This window comes from Aureococcus anophagefferens (genome assembly GCF_000186865.1).
Source record: "Aureococcus anophagefferens unplaced genomic scaffold AURANscaffold_12, whole genome shotgun sequence".
Lineage (NCBI taxonomy): Eukaryota > Pelagophyceae > Pelagomonadales > Pelagomonadaceae > Aureococcus > Aureococcus anophagefferens.
This window is the reverse complement of record NW_008705572.1, coordinates 1,037,349-1,054,905: the sequence shown is the minus strand read 5'-3', so window position 1 is coordinate 1,054,905 and position 17,557 is coordinate 1,037,349. Positions and strand designations below refer to the sequence as shown.

At 71.5% G+C, this 17,557-nt stretch overlaps 4 protein-coding genes across 4 annotated transcripts; 2 read left to right on the top strand and 2 right to left on the bottom strand.

Moving 5' to 3' along the window:
• Window positions 1-2,004: 2,004 nt before the first annotated feature.
• Window positions 2,005-3,573, bottom strand: AURANDRAFT_1353 (hypothetical protein; the record flags this gene model as incomplete). The annotated part of the gene is made up of 1 exon (XM_009039550.1): window positions 2,005-3,573. A coding segment is annotated over one exon (1,569 nt), but the record flags the coding sequence as incomplete, so codon positions are not given.
• Window positions 3,574-7,352: 3,779 nt separating this feature from the next.
• Window positions 7,353-8,729, bottom strand: AURANDRAFT_64988 (hypothetical protein; the record flags this gene model as incomplete). The annotated part of the gene is made up of 1 exon (XM_009039679.1): window positions 7,353-8,729. The coding sequence occupies one exon, from the start codon at window positions 8,727-8,729 to the stop codon at window positions 7,353-7,355; it is 1,377 nt and encodes a 458-aa protein (XP_009037927.1).
• A 658-nt stretch (window positions 8,730-9,387) lies between these two features.
• On the top strand, window positions 9,388-11,358 carry AMT1 (hypothetical protein; the record flags this gene model as incomplete). The annotated part of the gene is made up of 2 exons (XM_009039761.1): window positions 9,388-9,626; window positions 10,104-11,358. The coding sequence occupies 2 exons, from the start codon at window positions 9,388-9,390 to the stop codon at window positions 11,356-11,358; spliced, it is 1,494 nt and encodes a 497-aa protein (XP_009038009.1).
• Window positions 11,359-12,536: 1,178 nt separating this feature from the next.
• AURANDRAFT_3776 (hypothetical protein) lies at window positions 12,537-13,223 on the top strand (the record flags this gene model as incomplete). Its single annotated transcript, XM_009039558.1, has 1 exon — window positions 12,537-13,223. A coding segment is annotated over one exon (687 nt), but the record flags the coding sequence as incomplete, so codon positions are not given.
• Window positions 13,224-17,557: the final 4,334 nt, after the last annotated feature.

The window sequence follows — 17,557 nt, the reverse complement described above, 5'->3', positions numbered from 1 at the left end:
CACGTCCTCGCATTCTGGAAGCCGCCCGGCGGGCCCTAGCTGCGGCTGCCAGTGGAGCATCGTGTCCTCCAACGCGCCTCTGGGCTTCGGCTGCCGCCGCGAGTCGACGAAGCTACGCGCTCCCCGCCCTGTCCTCCAACGCGCCTCCGGCCGCGGCGTCGGCTGCCGCCGCGAGTCGACGCGACGCGCGCCCCACCCTGCCCCCCCACCGTGTTGCTGTTGTTGTTTGTAACGACTGTTGTTGAGACGGCGGACGCTCAGATGAGTAGGCGCTCCGGCCGACTGGGGCGCGTCGGCTCGAGCGTCGGACGCCGTCCGTGTGGCTCGTCCGCGTCCTCTTCGACTTCAGCTTCGCCAAGGCGAGCCTCTCCACAGCGTCGCAGAGCAGCAACGAGATGCGCGCCTGGTTCGTGAGCCTGGTCCTCGTCGCCGCGTTCGCCGCGCTGGCCGTCGCCGAGGAGGCCGCCGGCGCGCCGCCGCCGGACGAGGAGTCGACGACGACGGCGGCGCCGGAGCCGCCGAAGGAGCCCGAGGTCGTCTTCGACTACATGGACCCGGAGACCTGGTCGAAGCACGCGAAGCGCGTCGCGCGGCGCACGAGGAACGCGCGCATCGATGGCCGACGCCGCTCGCCGCGCAGGTACGCCTGGGCCGGCGCGAAGCTCGTCTTCGCGTTCTCGCCGATCATCGGCCTCCTCGGCGTCTTCTACTACGCGTGGGAGTCGGATGTGCGTCGCTCCCCCGCCGCGCGCGTCGCGCCGCTCATCGCGCGCGCCCCGCGCAGGAGGAGGAGAAAATCAAACGTTCGAAGAAGGCGGACTTCACGTTCGACTCGCCCGAGTGAGCGCGCGGCGGCGCGCGCGCGGACTTAATAACGACGACCCTCACTTCGTGAGCCCCTCGATGGCGAGGAACTTCGGCCCGTCGCGGACCATGGCGAACTCGAAGTCGACGGCGCCGACGGGGATGCCGCCGACGACGTGGGGGCAGACCCACTTGCCCCACTCGTCGCCGACGGCCTTGTCGCCGACGGGCATGGCCTCCTCGTCGCGCGTGACGATGCCGCACGTCTTGAGGAGCGTCGACCGCTTGAACTGGAGGCAGACCCAGTCGCCGACGGAGTCCTGGTAGAAGTGGTTCGCGGTCGTCACGAGGCGCGACGGCACGGCCGTCGCGTGCGTGAAGCCGTCCTGGGCGAAGGTCGGCGGGAAGTAGGCGCCGCCGGACGCCTTGGCCGCCTCCCAGAGCGCCTTCTCGCACATGTGGTAGAGCACCTCCGCGGGCGGCGCGGCCGGCGGCGCGTCGGGCGACCCGTGGAGGTCCGCGAGCTTCTTCGCGACGTCGCTCACGCCCTCCTCCTCGCGGATGCAGCGCTCGGGCTTGAACGCCGGCAGGCACACGGGGATGTACTCCGCGCCGGCCTCGGGGAAGATGGGCTGGAACCGCGTGCCCTTTTCGACGACGACGGTCTCGCCGGCCTTGGCCTCGACGCTCGTCCCGTCGCCGAGGTCGAAGATGACGCGGCCCTTGGTCACGCACATCCTACGAGAAACTGGCATCACGGTGATTGGTGTGCGCTACGAACGCACCACTCGTCGTAGTGGAGCGTCAAAAACGGCTCCGACGTCGGCTCCGACACGGTGACGCTGGCGATGGAGATGCGGTCGTCGCTCGTCGCCGCGTTGCCCGCCAGCTCCGTGATCTTCATCTTGCCCGTGTCCACGACGACGAGGCTCTTGCCGACGACCTTGACGCCCATGGTTTGGTTGGTGTTGTTGCAAAAACGACGGCGGCGTGTGCTGGTTGCAAGCGTTCGCGGCGGTGCTGCGACTACAAGTTGCAAGAGAGATAAAGAGGCTGCGGGCTGGCTGGCTGCTGGCTGCTGCGCTGCTGCGAGGCGGCGGCGGCGCGGTCTGACTGGGTGAGGAGCTGAGGTAAGGCGTCGAGGCGCTGGCGCGCCGCCAGCGCTGCTGGGCGCGATCGAGCACACCATTACCCGCCGCCCAGCCCCAGCTCGTCCTCCAACTCCGCGCAGAGCAGCTTCGCCGACGTCAGCACGAGGGGCACGCCGTTGCCCGGCCGCGTCGACGCGCCGACGAACGCGAGGCCGCCGACGCGCGCCGACCGCCGCGACGGGCGGAAGATCGCGAGCTGGTCGAGGCCGTGGGCGAGGCCGAAGACGCTGCCGTGGCGGAGGCCGAGGCCGTCGCGCCACTCGCGCGGGTCGATGACGCGCTCGTGGACGACGTGGCCGGCGACGTCGCCGCAGCCCGCCGAGTCCCGGAGAGCCGCGAAGACGCCGTCCCGCGCGGCCGCGATCCAGTCGTCCACGGGGTCGCTGCCGTCCTCGGCGAGGGGCGGCGTCGGCACGAGGACCATGAGCGTGTCCTTGCCCTCGGGCGCCGCGGTCGCGTCGGTCCGCGACGGCGCGCAGAGGTAAAAGTGGAAGCCGCGGCCCGGGAAGCGCGAGCGGCGGCCCCGCTCCGGCAGCTGGTCGTCCCAGGCGACGCGGAAGGGGTCGTCGCCGTTTCCGGCCTCGGCGAGGAAGACGTTGTGGTGCCGGAGCTGGGGCAGCGCCGCGTCGAGCGCCCAGAGGAACGTGATCGACGACGTCGAGTAGCGCTCGCGCTCGTAGGCGCTCCGCGCCGCGCCGGTGGTCTCCGACAGCAGCGCCGGCTCCGTCGTCGCGAGGTCGCCGTTGACGACGACGTAGTCGGCGTCGAGCGTCTCGCCGTCCTGGAGCCGCACGCCCGTCGCTCTGCCGTCCGCGACGAGCACCTGGTCCACGGCCGCGCGCGTCCGCAGCGCCACGCCCGAGGCCTCGCAGGCGCGCGTCAACGCGTCGACGACGGTACCGAAGCCGCCGCGCGGGTAGTAGACGCCGACGTCGCGCCGCGGCGGGTCGTCGACCACGCCCGCGTCGTCGAGCTCGATGGCCGCGAGCAGCGAGAAGACCGCCGGCGCCTCGTAGGGGCTCAGGCCCACGTACAAGTCGTCGAAGCTGCAGAGCGCCCGGAGCCGCGCGCTCTCGGGGAAGAGCCGCCGCAGCTGCGCGTCGTGGCCGAAGAGCGGCCAGCGCCAGAGGTCCGAGAGAGCGTTCGCGAGGAAGCGCGGCAGCGTCGCGAGGCCGCTGAAGGACAGGTCCTCCTCGATGAAGATGGGCCAGCCGGCCCGGAGGTACTCGCGCGCGCAGGCGCCGTAGCGCTCGAAGCGCTCGAACGCGCCCGGCGCCTCGAGCTCGAGGCGCGCTCGGAGCGCGCCGCGGTCGCCGCCGCCGAGCACGACGGGCCCGCGGTCCGCGTGCTCCCGGAACCAGACCGCGTAGGCCGGGTCGACGCGCACGGCGTCGACCATGGCGCCGCCGGCGGCCTCGAGCGCGCGGCGATAGACGTCCGGCAGCAGCAGCAGCGACGCGCCCGTCTCCCAGCGGTGGCCTTCCCAGCGGTGCTCGCCGACGCGGCCGCCGAGCTTCTCGTTCTTTTCCAGCACGGTGCACTCCGCGCCGAGGCGCTGCAGCCGGCCCGCCGTCGCCAGGCCGCCGACGCCGCCGCCGACGACGACGACGCGCGGTTTTGGTGTGAGAGAGCTTGCTTGGCTTATGAGCGCTGCCAGCGTGAACGTTATGCGGCGCGCTGCGCTTGGCGTGCGCATGCTCTTGCGCTGCATTCGTTGATGCCTCTCGCGCGCTGCGCCTTGCATGGTGCGCGCTGCGACTCGCTCACTGCGCATTGCAGCGCGTCGAGACCATGCTCGAGTCTCGGTAAGTTGAAGTCGTTGCAGTGCGCGCGCGGCTTGAGGGGGGTCGGTGGCGCCCTCGGCGCCCTCGGCGCCCTCGGGACGAGGGCGCCGCCCCCTCGTCCGACGCCCTCGGCTGAGGGATTTTCCCCTCGTCCGAGGGAGCCGAGCGTCCGAGGGTCCGAAATGGCCGAGGGCGCCGAGGGCGCCGACGGCCGCTGATTGGCCAGGCACGCCCGGCGCGCTCGAACGGTGACTGCAAATCTCTGGCCATCCGTCGTTGGAAGGTTATGAGGGGGCGCGGCAGCCCAAAGGCGCAGCCCTTGGGCGTCCCTGGGCGCGCCGTGGGTGCCGGCATTGACGCCCACGGTCGCGACGGTCCCCGAGACGGGGCGCAGCCAAGAGCGGCGGCCGTGCGGCGCTTTCCCCTCGCGGCGCCGTGGGCTGCCTACACGTCGGCGCGGGCACGAGGTCCTGTCGGTCCTAGGCCGCGCAGTCGCCCCAGTCGATGATGGAGCGTGCCCCGGGGGCGGCCAGGGACGATCTCTCCTGGCTGCTGACGCTGGTGCTGCCGTGAATCATCACGGAGTCTCCCTTGTACCGAGACGACGCCTGGGTGACGACGAACGATTCCCGATGCTGCAGTGATTCGAAACGAGTCGATGGGTTGGGAGGCGTCGAGCGCGCCCCATTCGAGCCTCTGAGAACCGCCCGCCTGTTCCCCGACGCCATCGCCTGGACGTCCCGTTTTCACCGGCGCGTCGTCCGTCAGGATGCGGCCCATGCAGCCACAGAGATCGTTGCGCATCTCCGCGTATTCGCTGAGCGGCGCGGGTGCAAAGCCTGTCATAAACACATCACGCAGCCCCGGACATCCAGCGCCCCGGGCCGGGGGTCACCAACGGTTCGCCGCCCTCGTCCGATGGACGTGCGCTCGTCCGACGGCCGCGCGCTCGTCCGACGGCCGAGTCCTCGTCCGAGGGCGCCGATCCTCCGTCCGAGGGTCCGAGGGCGTCGGACGAGGGGGCGGCGCCCTCGTCCCGAGGGCGCCGAGGGCGCCGAGGGCGCCACCGACCCCCCTCAACGCGCGGCCTGGCAGCGGCGCCCCCGTCGTCCGGTAGGCCTGCGCATGTTGGGGTCCGCCGTCTCACAATAGTCGTTACAACAACAGCAGCACGATTGGGGGGAGAAGGTGGGGGGCGCGTCGTTCGTCGACTCGCGGCGGCCGGCAGCCGACGCCGAGAGACGCGCGGGAGGACACGGCGGTCCACTGGCATCCGCAGCGCAGCCCGCGGCGAGCTAGAGCCCGCCGGGCGGCTTCCAGAATTCGAGGACGAGCACGGCGACGTCGTGCGGCGCGTCGCGGCCGAAGCGCTGCCGGAGGTACCGCGTGACGCAGCCGTGGCGGGCTGCCGTGAGGACCTGGCGGTACGTCCGCACGAGGCTCTCGTAGCCGCCCGCGGCGGCGAGCTTGTCGATGTAGCGGAAGGAGGATGCGACGTTGGAGACTTGCTCTTTGAAAATCCGCAACTTCTCTTTGTCAGTATAGTAGGTGTCGTCGCACGCGTACTTCTTCGCGTCCTTGAATGCAATGGGTCGGATTTCTAGAAGGAGCTTGGCCATATCCACGGTTGCCCCCGCTCGCAGCAGAACCCAGAGACAGGAGCGACGACCGTAGCAGAGCGCGTTGTCTAGCGGCGAGCGGCTCTGTTCGTCGACGCGATTGACATCGCCGCCAGCTTCGATGAGGCAGTGGAGTGTCTCCTCTCCTCCAAAGCCAGCGTGTCTGTGACACATGGCGCGATGGAATGCTGTTTCGCCTTCATCATCAGCGCGGTTCGGATCCGCCCCAGCCTCGAGGAGCAATCGGGTAGACGTCACGTCGTAACAAGCCGCCGCGTGGAGGGGTGTTTCCCCCCAACGGTCTGCACGATGGACGTCAGCGCCCGCCTTCAGGAGCATTCGCACGGCCTCCGCTCCCCTCTCACACGCCGCCGCGTAGTGGAGTGGCGTGTGATCGTCCTCGGTCTTCGAATTAATGTCCGCGCCGTGCGAGAGCAAGTGGTGCATGACTACTAACTGTATCCGCGAAGCGGCCAAGTGGAGAGGTGTGAGCCCATCGGGGTTCCGTCGCTCGACCATGCTGCCCGCCGCGAGGAGCGCTGCGACCAGGGAGGTGTCACCCTTCGCAGCGGCCTCGTGGAGCAGTGTGCGTCCGTTCGCATCTTGTTTGTCGATGTCCACCCCAAGCTTCGTGAGCAGTCGCCGAACCGTGTCGGCGTGGATCCAGGAGGCTTGGGCCGGGCGAGGGACCACTGCGCTTCCCTCCATCGAGGCCGGATATCGGTGCTGGGCTGAAGGTGCACTTCAATACACGCAAAGCTTGAAGCGATGGAGCGTCGTCGCGCCGCCCTCGCTGCCATTTTGACCGCGTTCACAGCCGCCTTTACCACGCCAATCCCGCGCCGCACACCGGTGATCGCCCTCCGCGCGAAATCGACAGCGCTCGAGCTCGCGACGCTCAAAAAAGGCGACAAGCTGCTGGGCCGCCTCGCCTCGCCCGTCTTCGAGGGCGCGCGCGGCGTCAAGTGCTTCGTGGACGTGCGCGCGGTGCGCACGCTCGACGGCGACGCGCGCCCCGTCAACGGCCTGCTGCGCATGCCCAAGTGGCGGCGTTGGAACAACGCGACGGCCGCCTACAAAACGCTCGGCTCGAACCTCCGGAAGGCGAAGTCGTCCGGCGAGCCCCTGGCCTGCTACGTCGTCGCCGCGCGGCCGGCGTCGGCGCAGCTCGTGCTGTCGCCCTTCCCGCCGAAGCCGACGCCGCCGCGCCTCGCGCTCGCGGACCTCGAGATCGGCGACGAGCTCCGGCCCGCGAGGATCGCCGATTTGACGAAGCGCGCGGCGTGGCTCGAGGTGCCCGTCGTCCACGGCCTCGGCCGGCCGGGCCGGCGCGGCGCGCGGCTCCGCGCCTGCCTCCGCGGCTCGCGCCTGCCGCCGGGCGTCGCGCTCGCGTCCGCGCCCGTGAAAGCCGCGGGCACGACGCGCGTGCTCCGCGCGGGCGACGTCCTCGACCGCGTCTACGTGCGCAAGCCCGAGCCCCAGAGCGGCCGCCTCGAGGTCGGCCTCGAGCCCGTCGACGCCGCGGTCCTCGCCGCGGAGCGCGCGCGCGCGGCCGCGACGCGGCGGAAGCGCGGCGACCGCAAGGCGCTCGCGAAGCGCCTCGCGGTCGGCATGACCTTCCGGGGCGCCGTCGTCGTCCGCCGCGAGCGCTACGGCGCCGTCGTCGACTTTGGCGCGTCGGCCTTCGGCCTCGTGCCGCGGGGGGACCGCGACGTCGACTTCGCGGCCGTCGGCGACGCGGTCGACGTTTCGGTCGTCGCCGTCGAGGCGCGCGAGGGCAAGCCGCTGGCGCCCCGCGTCACGCTCGAGCTCCTCGAGGAGGAGGCCGTCGAGGAGGTCGCGGCCATCGCCGTGCCCGCGGCGCCGCGCAACGCCGCGCCGGAGCCCGAGGAGGACGACTACCGCGACGTCGACGACATCGACGACATCGAGGAGAGCCTCGGCTTGGACATGTATTAGAAGGTTATGTGCAACATACAGGACGGGGGCAAGCTTCAGCACCAGTCGCGGATCGTGTAGTTGTGGTCGCGCTCGATCTGGTCGCCGAAGTGGGACGAGAGGAAGTCGTGCTGCGCGACGGCGGCCGCGTCGCCGGCGACGAGCGGGCCGCAGTACTCGGCCTTGTGCTTGGCGTTGGGGTCCGGGCGCACGGACTTGGCCGCGGCGGCGGCCGTCGCGGCGTCGTGGCCCTCGAGGCCGAGGAAGGCCCAGAGGTCGAGGAGGTGCGCGGCCGGCGACGCGCAAAAGTCCTCGAGGCGGATCGAGACGACGTGCGCGAGGTAGGCCTCGTTCGTCTTCGCGTAGGTGGCGACGGCGATCCAGTGGGCGACGAGGTCGGGGATGGCGAGGCCCGTCGTGACGTACTGGTGGCTCACGGCGTTGGCGATGGGGTGGCGGCTCACGAAGACGAAGCGCGCGCGCGACGCCGCGGGCCGCGGCGGCGCCGCGGGCATGGCCGGCGCGAACTCCTCGGCGTCGCGGCGGCCGCGCTTCTTCTTCTTGAGCTTCTTGTCGCAGGCCTTGTCGCCCGCGGCGCAGGTCGTCGCCGCGGCCGGCTCGGCCGCGCGGCGGTCCGTCGGGAAGTCGACGACGGCCTGGAGGTAGCGCGCCAGCACGGCGTTCGGCGGCGACTTCTCGAGGAGCACGGACGCCTCGGCGATGGGCGGCTTCGCGCGCCGCTCCCAGAGGTAGCCGAAGGCGTTGAGGAGGCGGGCCTGCGACGCGTCCGACACCGACCAGTGGTTCTCCGTCCAGTAGACGTCCTCGACCCGGCCGAGCGCGTACTTGCCCAGGCCCGTCTTCGGCGCCTCCTCCGCCTCCGCGTCGCCGGCGCCGAGGAAGTCGCCGAACATGGTCAGGGGGTTCGCGTCCTTGGTGTCGCCGACGCCGAAGCGCGGGTAGACGTCCTGCGCGAAGACGCCCTCCGAGAAGTCGAGGCCGCACTCGCGGCGCTCGCCGAAGGACGCCACGGCCGGGTGGCCCGCCAGGGACCGCCAGAGCATGGTCGTGCCCGCGCGGTGGTGCCCGCCGACGAACGCGACGGTCCGGTTCTCGAGCGCCGCGCGCCAGTCCGCGCCCGTCCAGTCCAGCTTCTTCGCGTCCTCGGCGACGAAGAAGAGCGGGCCGTAGCGGTAGTAGCACAGGCCCTGGACGCCCAGCGCGGCGGCGAGGAGCCCGCCGAGGATGTAGAACGCCTTCGTGCCCTCGGCCTTCCTGCTCCTCGGGGCAGCCTTGCGCCGCTGCATCCAGCGCTGGGCGAGCTTGGCCAGCCGGTTGAAGAAGAAGTAGGCGCCGCCGAAGAGCAGGGCGGGGGCGAGGTCCTGGGCCGAGGCCGTGCGGAACTTGGCGACGAGGCGCGCTGCGGCGTCCATGGTTGATGCGTCCATAGGCAAACAAACCGCTCTACGCCACCGAGGCTGTAGCCTAGTTATTCGTTTCGAAACTTTGGCGCGCTTCTATGGACGGCTGCCCTAGAAGATTGTGGTGGGTTAGTATTATTATTATTTATTATTTAGCGTCGGAGAAGCCGCATGCACAAGAGCACACACGGCCTGTAGGTCTCGGACGGAAGAAGCCGAAGTAGGTGGGGGGCTGCCCCCCAGCAGGGGCCGAAGGCCCACGGGGGGAGGATCAGCTTCCCCGGCGCCCCGAGGGGCGAAGCCCCGAAGGGCGGGAAAATTTTGTCCCGAAGGACCGGGCGAGCGAAAGGGGGAGGGGTCGTGTGGTCGTCGACGAGGGGCGGTCGGGCGTTCGCACGTAGTTAGTCAGTTGAGCGGAATAGTGCAGACTTATCGTATCGGGCGGCTCTCGGATCACACGAGAAGTCGAAGGCTTCGTCGTAACCGACGACGTACGGATAGGCGACATCGGATTCGCAGCCCGCCATAGCTCCGAGGAACGATGCGAGCGAGCAGCGAAATATCTACCGCAGAAGATACCAGCAGGCAGCACAACGCAACTTTTTTTCGCGGGCAGACGTACAGACGTTCAATTTGAGTATTCGTCAGCCGCTGCCCAACGCCAAGCACCATGGCCGAGCCCATCGACTTCGCCGCGACCATCGCCTCCCTCCAGGAGCAGATCGACACCCTCAATGGCGAGCTCGCTGGCCACCGCAAGCTCATCGAGACGGGCGACATCGACGCCTTTTGGCTCCTATTTGGCGGCGTGCTCGTCTTCTGGATGCAGGCGGGCTTCGCCATGCTCGAGGTCGGCTCCGTCTCCAAGAAGAACACCAAGAACATCCTCGTCAAGAACATCTTCGACGCGTGCGCCGCGGCGTCCCTTTTTTCAGCGCGCGGGGAAAACCGTCGTTATACTGTTTCTTCCGCGCGCGCCGCGCTGCCCCGCCCCCCCTCCCGCTGCCCCGCCCCCCGGACCCCGACCGCCTCCCGCCCGGCGCGGTCCCCCCACACGCGCGGAGGCTGTGCCCCGGGCGCTTTGGCGCGGCGCGAAGGGGCAACCCAAAGTTCCGAGCCGCGGGGCAGCCCTTGCGCCCGCCCGCCGCCCCCTCCCGCCGCCCCGCCCGCCGGACCCCGACCGCCTCCCGCCCGGCGCGGTTCCCCCACACGCGCGGAGGCTGTGCCCCGGGCGCTTTGGCGCGGCGCGAAGTGCAACTGCCAGTTTCCGAGCCGCGGGGCAGCCCCGCGCCCGCGCGCCGCCCTCCCGCCGGCCCGCCCCAACCCCCGCCCCAACCCGCCCCCACCCCCGCCCCCGCCCCCGCCCCAACCCGCGCGCTCCCGTAGGTGCATCGCCGCGATGATGTGGTGGGCCATCGGCTCGTCGCTCGCCGGCGGCACGGGCGACGACTTCACGTCCGATGGCAGCAACGGCTTTGCGGGCAACGGCGCCCTCTTCCTCTCGACGTCGACCGCCAACAAGAGCGCCTACGCCAAGGCCTCCTGGTTCTTCGGCTGGACCTTCGCGGGCGCGGGCTGCACGATCGTCTCCGGCGCGATCGCGGAGCGCGCGACGTTCACGGCCTACGCCATCTACTCCGTCGTCCTCACGGGCTTCGTCTACCCGCCCGTCGTCCACATGATGTGGGGCGCCGGCCGCTTCTCCGCCTGGCGCTCGCTCTCCAGCCGCCCCCACAACGACGACGCCGACGACGCGTCCGCGGGCCGCCTCTTCGGCGACTGCGGCGTCATCGACTTCGCGGGCTCGGGCACGGTGCACATGACCGGCGGCGTCGCCGCCATCATCGCCGCCAAGTTCATGGGCACCCGCAAGGGCTTCCCCGACAACCTCCCCGAGGGCCAGCCCGTCTACCAGGCGCTCGGCATCTTCATCCTCTGGATGGGCTGGTACGGCTTCAACTGCTGCTCGACGCTCTACATCGACGGCTACGCCCAGTCCGCCGCCCACGTCGCCGTCACGACGACGCTCGGCGCCGCGGCCGGCTGCCTCTCGACGTCCGCGATCGGCTACGCTATCTTCCACTACATCGACCCGGGCTACGTCTACAACGGCGTCCTCGCGGGCCTCGTCGGCATCACGTCGCCCTGCGCCGTCGTCTCGCCCGCGGGCGCCGTCATCATCGGCGCGCTCGCGGGCCCGGTCTACGTCGCCGCGTCCACCGCGGTCAAGAAGGCGGGCATCGACGACGCCGTCGACGCCTTCGCCGTCCACGGCGCCTGCGGCATGTGGGGCGTCATCGCCGCCGGCCTCTTCGCCACGCCGTACTACTACACGGTGTCGTACTACAGCGAGCGCAAGGACGACTGCGCGGGCATCTTCTACGGCGGCAAGGCGACGGGCTCCTTCGCGGCCGCCTTCGCCTGCATCGGCGTCATCCTCGCCTGGGTCGGCTCGACGATGACCATCCTCTTCGGCACGCTCTCCGCCACGGGCCAGCTCCGCGTCACCGCGGAGGTCGAGGCCACGGGCCTCGACGACTCCAAGCACGGCGGCGCCATCAGCGACGTCAAGGTCGAGGACATCGTCGCCAAGGGCGAGGGCATCGGCGGCGGCACGGTCGTCATCCCCTCGGAGGCCTAAGCCGGCCCCGTCGCGGAGCGCCGCCGAGGCCCGCGCCCTTGTTGTGACCTGTGCGCGACGCCCCGGCGACGCATCCGAACGCCGAGAGGAGCTCGGACGGTTCGAACCACCTGTACATAGCACCGACACATTCGAACGCCCTGGAGCCCGCGGCCCCCCTTTTTGTACCCGCATGCCCTTCCCTCGCTAGTGTCATGTTCCCCCGGCGACCCGAGCGCGCCTCTCGGAGGCGCGCTCCTGGTTGGCCTAAGACCCCTGGAATTGATCTGGGCGCCCACCACGGTGGACGCGATCATGACTTCGATCATGCATCCGGCTTCACATCCGGCAGCTTTTGCGGACAACGTCAGCTTCAAGCAGGAGGTCAAGCAGGCCAGTTTGGCCTCCGCAGCGCAGGAGCCCGAAACGCTTGTGTCTTAAGACTCAGATCCTCGGGCGAGCTCCCGCATATTCGTGGCCACACCGCGCATCTCGCGATCCAGGGAGCGGGTCCGGGCCCACCCCCACGAGCGCGGCCTCCGGCGGCCCGCTCCCCGCCGTCCCTCGTCGCGGGCTGCCCCCGGACCCCCAAAAACCCGACCATGATGTTCTGGCGCCAGCCCGCCCAGCCCCCGAGCGAGCTGGAGCGGTGCATCGACGCGGCCCGGGCGCCGGGGGCGCCCGGCGACGCGGACGCGTCGCGCCGCGCGTCCTTCGCGGACCGGGCGTCCCTCGAGGCGCGGGCCGCGGAGGCCGACGCGCTCCGGGAGGCGCTCGCGGCACAACAGAAGAAGCACGCCGCGGACCTCGAGCTCATGGCGCCGCTGCCGCGCGCCGTCGCCGTCGACGCGTCGGTTTTAGGCGAGTCCATCGGGGCGACGGGCCTCGGGAGGGGCGTCGAGGCCGTGGACTCGCGCGGCAGCGGGCGCATCGACCGCATCAACATCGTCGAGGCCGCGGAGCGCGTCCGCGCGCTGCCCGCGACGCCCGTGGCGTCGCCGGCCGGCACGTGCGAGGGCGGGCGGAGCGCCGAGGTCGTCGTCGAGGCGAAGCTCGACGATCTGCTCACGGACCCGGAGAGCATCGCGCCGGGCGCGGCGATCCTCGACCGGAAGCACTGCCGCGTCGCGCTCGCGACGTGGCGGGGCCGGCGCGTGGTCACGAAGCGGTCCTGGGAGAGCCGGCTGAGCGAGGGCTACCGGGAGCTCGCGCTCCTGGCGACGCTGGAGCACCCGAACATCGTCCGGCTCCTCGCGGCGTCGCTGACGCCGCCGCAGCGGCCCGTGCTCGTGCTCGAGCACTGCGGCGGCGGCACGCTCGAGATGCTCATGCGGCGGCGCCAGGAGCGGGGGCTCGGGGAGCAGAAGTCGCGCAACTTCGCGCGGCACCTCGCCGAGGCGCTCGCCTACCTCCACGGCCAGCGGCCCGCGATCATCCACCGCGACGTGAAGCCGTCGAACATTTTGATCGCCGACGACGGCCGGGTCAAGCTCGCGGACTTCGGGCTCGGAAGACTCTTCCCGGGGTCCAACGCCAACGACATGTACACGATGACGGGCACGACGGGCACGTACCGCTACATGGCGCCGGAGGTCTTCCGCGAGGAGCCCTACTCGCTCAAGGTCGACGTCTTCTCCTGGGCCATGGTCTTCTGGTACATGCTCAACGGCACGCCGCCCTACGCGCTCAAGGACGTCGAGGAGCTCCGGCGCGTCCACACGCACACGCACGCGCGGCCGAGCCGGCTCCGGTGCACGGCGTCGCGCGCGCGCCACTGCCTCGAGGCCGCCTGGGCCGAGGAGCCCGGCGACCGGCCGTCGGCCGAGGACATCGTCGTCGCGCTGCGCGACGGGCCGCGGCCGAAGAAGAAGCGCGCGGCCCGCGCGTGGACCGCGCCCTGCGGCGACTCGTCGCGCGTCGTCGCGCCGGGGCCCCGGCTCCTCGCGCCGCTCCGGCCCGCGCCGCTCCGGCCGGGCTCGCCCCTCGGCGACGGCTCCACCGTGCCGACGCCCTGGGAGACGACGACCGCCGAGCCGTCGACGCCCGTGGCGGAGGTCGTCACCGTGACGCAGATCGCGCCGGACCCGTCCGGCCGGACGAGCCCGCCGCCGGAGCTGGGCACGCCGCCCCGCGCCCGGCGCGAGCGCGCCCCGGCCAAGTGCGCGGTCATGTAGCCGCAGCGGACGGAAAAATCCCACTGCGCCTCGAACTCTTCTCTCTCTCTCTCCTTGACTCTGCTCTAAATCTCGCTGCTTGTGAGCCGCTCAGTGGCAGCGGTGGCCTGCCGAGGCGCGCCGGCTGGCCGGGGGTCCCAGTCGAGGCGTCAACATCACGAATGTCTCGGCAGAACCAGCGGCAGAGCTCAGAGCTCTCGAGCGCCAGACAGAAGTCCACTCAAAGCGCGTCCGACGCCGACCCATTCGACCTAGACAGAGCCTCAACGCCCTCTGCGTCTCCACCTACCACACCCGCAACACGCAGCCAAGTTTCGCTGCTTCGCGAAACGCCAAAAAACTCGCTCTGATTTCAAATGAAGCACTCCACCTACCCGCTCATCCTCCAGATCGTCATCGCGATGCTCTTCGTGCGCTTCGTGCGCGTCGAAGCGTTCACGAAGGTGCCGCGGGTGCCGTGCATGCAGTCGTCCCCGCTCGCGGCGCCGTCGCTCGCAGAACGCATCGTCGTCCGCGATGAGAAGCCCCCGACGCTCGTCAAGGTCGTCGCGCACCTGCCGCTCCTCGCGTCCGTCCTCGTCGCGCGCACGCGCGAGCTCTGGCGCGAGGCGCGCGAGGGCGGCGAGCCGGTCCCCGACGACGACGCGGAGAGCCGCCTCGGCGTCCTCCTCGCCGCGTGCATCATCGCGCCGCCGCTGGCGCTGGCCCGCGAGGTCGCCCTCAACGCGGGCCACCTCCTGGCGCGACCCGTGAAGCACGTGCGCTACATCGGCGCTGGAGCCGTGTCCGCGGCGCGCTACGTGTCCTGGGCGACGACGCCGCCGCCGCCCGCGCCGCCGCCGCGCCGCCTGCCGCAGTACCGCCACGCCGCCGCGCCGCTGCAGCAACCGCAGCGCGTGAACGGCGAGGCCCGTGTCCCCCAGCTCGCGTGAGATCATCCCGCGCGATAATCACCTTGAACATAGCCTGACGTAGCTGAAAGTTTGAAGTCTTCACTTTACCGTGACGGAGAGCAAGCATGCTCTCCGGCGCCTGCCGCAGTACCGCCACGCCGCCGCGCCGCTGCAGCAACCGCAGCGCGCCAACGGCGAGACCCGTGTCCCCCGGCTCGCGAGATCCCGCGCGAACAGACCTTGCACATCAGTTGAAGACCTCCACTGAGAGCATGCCAGTGCTCTCCGGCGCGCGCCGCCAGTGCCGTCGTGTGGCAGCAACCGCGCAGTCATCGACGTCGCGGAGGCCGTTCACGACGTCGCGGAGGCCGCTCGGCTTGCTGCAGACGACAACGTTCGCCCTCGTGCTGCGCCGCGCCATGGCGGCCCTCGCGCCGAAGAAGGTCGCCGTGTTCAACTACGGGTCCAACGGCGTCGCGCAGCTCCGCGCGCGCGTGCGCAACCCGGCCCTGACGCTCCGGCAGGCGCGCGCGCCGGCGTTCTCGCGCGTCTTCTGCCTCGAGGCGCCGAACTGGCAGCGCGGCGGCGTCGCGAGCCTCGCGCCCGGCGACGGCGCGCGCGGCTCGCTCGCGCTGCTCTCCGAGGAGGAGAAGCTGCTCCTCGACGCCTTCGAGAAGCCGAAGTACCGCGAGGTCGAGATCGACGTCGACGTCCGCGACGGCGACGTCTGGACGCCCGCGCGCGCCGTCGCCTACGTCGCCGGCGACGGCGTCTCCGAGTGGACCGAGGCGATGACGGCCGAGCCCTGCGAGGCCTACCGCGCGGCCATCGTCGCGCACCTGCGCACCGCGGGCTGGCCGACGGGCGAGCCGCTCGAGATCCGCTGCGCGCGGCGGGGCCTCCGGGGCGCGTGGCGCTACCCCGTCGAGGACCCGCGGACGCTGTCGCTCGAGTCGCTCGCCGTCGAGGTCAACACGCGGCGGGACGCGCCCTGGACCATGCCCGCGGCCATCGGCCCCTTCGTCGAGGCGACGCGGGCCGCGGGCTTCGCGACGGTCGGCGCGCTCGCGGCGGCGCTCGCGGACGGCGCCGCGGACGCGCGGCTCGCGGCGGGCGACGCACAAATCTGGGACGCGGACGCCGTCGCGGCGCTGCGGCGCGTCCCGCTCCACCGCGTCTTCACCTACGGGAGCCTCCGCCGGGGCCTCTTCAACGACGGCTACCTCGGCCGCGCGGTGTTCGTCGGAGACGCGGCGACGGCGGCGGAGTACGCGCTCGTGACGAACGGCCGGCTCCGCGAGGCGCCGTACACGTGGCCCTACGCCATCGCCGCCGACCGCGCGCGGCTCGGCGCCGCGCTGAGCCGCCTCGCGGGCGAGCTCTACGTCTGCTCCACGGAGGACCTCGCCGCCGTCGACGAGCTCGAGGAGCACCCGCACCACTACCGGCGGGACCGCGTCGACCTCGCGGGCGGCGGCGACGCGTGGATGTACGTCCTCGTCGACGAGGCGGAGCTCGCGGCCGCGGAGCGCGAGCCGGAGAACTACGCGGACGTCGGCGGCGACTGGGTCGCCTTCACGCGCACCCAGGGTAATTTTTAGGGCGGCGACTCCTGCTTGACGACGATGGCCGCGGAGACGGTCTGCCGGCAGAGCGCGCACGCGCGGATCGTGAGGCGGTTCCGCGTCGCGCCGTGCGCGCCGACCTGCATCTCCGCAAGCCGCTCGCCGCAGGACCGGCAGACCGCGTGGCCGCAGCTGAAGCGGAGCAGGTCGTCGCGCGGGAAGCTGTCGTAGCAGATCGGGCACGGCTCCGGCGGCGGCGGCTTCGCGCGCCGCCGCTCCGTGTCGACGGCGGCGGCGGCGGCGGCGCGGTCGGCCTTCGACGGCGTCGCCGCCTTCTTCTTCGTCGCGGCCGTTTTTCTCGACGCGCCTGCTTTCGCCGGCGGCTTCGCGGCCGCCTTCTTCGACGACACCGCCGGCGGCTTGGCCTTCTTCCGCCGCTTCTTCGCGGCCTTGGGCGGCTCTGGCGGCGCGGGGCGCTTCTTTTTCTCCGTTCGCTCCCGGAGCTTGTTGCGCTCGTCGAGGTCGTAGGGGAGGAGCTCCCCGGGCTCGAAGTCGACCCTGGCCGCGCGGTCCTCGCCGACGTACGCGACCGCGACGCGGCGCCGGCCCGACGAGACGACCTTCACGACGTAGTCGCGCTTGCCGACGACGACGCAGGCGAGGTCGCCCTCGTACCAGAGGCCGGGGACGCGCGCGTCCTCCTCCGGCGGCGGCGGCGGCCGGGCGCGCAAAAAGTCGTCGACGGCCCGCGCGACCGCGGCGCCGCAGCGCGCGACGACGAGGCCCATGGCGGCCTTGCGCGCCTCCGCGGCCGCGCGGCGCCGCGTCTTCAGCGTCTCCAGCGCCTCGAGCCGGTCGCTCCGCAGCTCGACGACGTCGCCCGCGCCCGCGGCCGCGATGCAGGCCTCGAGGTAGCTCGCGATCTGGTGGTGCGACCGCGCGACGTCCTGGCACGCGTTGTAGGCGTGGCCGACGAGGGAGTAGTAGCTGGGCCAGGCCAGGGGCGGCGTGCAGTCGCAGTAGGTGCCGCCCATCGTCGGCCCGCACTTCCAGCCGTGGCCGCCGAGCGGGCCGCGGAGCTTGAGGATGGACTCGACGCGCTTGACGACCTCGTAGAGCGCCGCCACGTCCGCGAGCCACGGCGGCGCCGCGGGCGCCGGCGGCACGACGGCCCCGGCGACGCGGCATCGCACGGCGGCGCGGCACCGCACGGTCAGCACGGCCGCGTCGAGCTCGACGTCGAAGGGCGCGCGCGGCGCCTCGGCGGTCGCCGCGGCGACGTCCGGAGCTGCTGCGTCTAAAGCGCCCGTCGATGCATCCAAATCCGCCAGATCATCAAAGGCTGCCAAATCGTCGAGGGCTGCGTCGAAGGCTGCATCGGCGACGTTCGCGGCCTCGAGGAGCGCCGCGGCCGCTGCCTCGTTCGGCGAGAGGCCGGTTGCAACGAGCCGCGCGAAGGCAGCGGTGACGTCCGCCGCGAGCGACGAGTCCATGCCAGTTTGACGAGGCTGCTCCGAAACTCAAAATAAGTGCATCATCGTGTTCAAGGCAGACAAAATCCTAGGCTGCCCAGGGCCAAGCGCTAAAA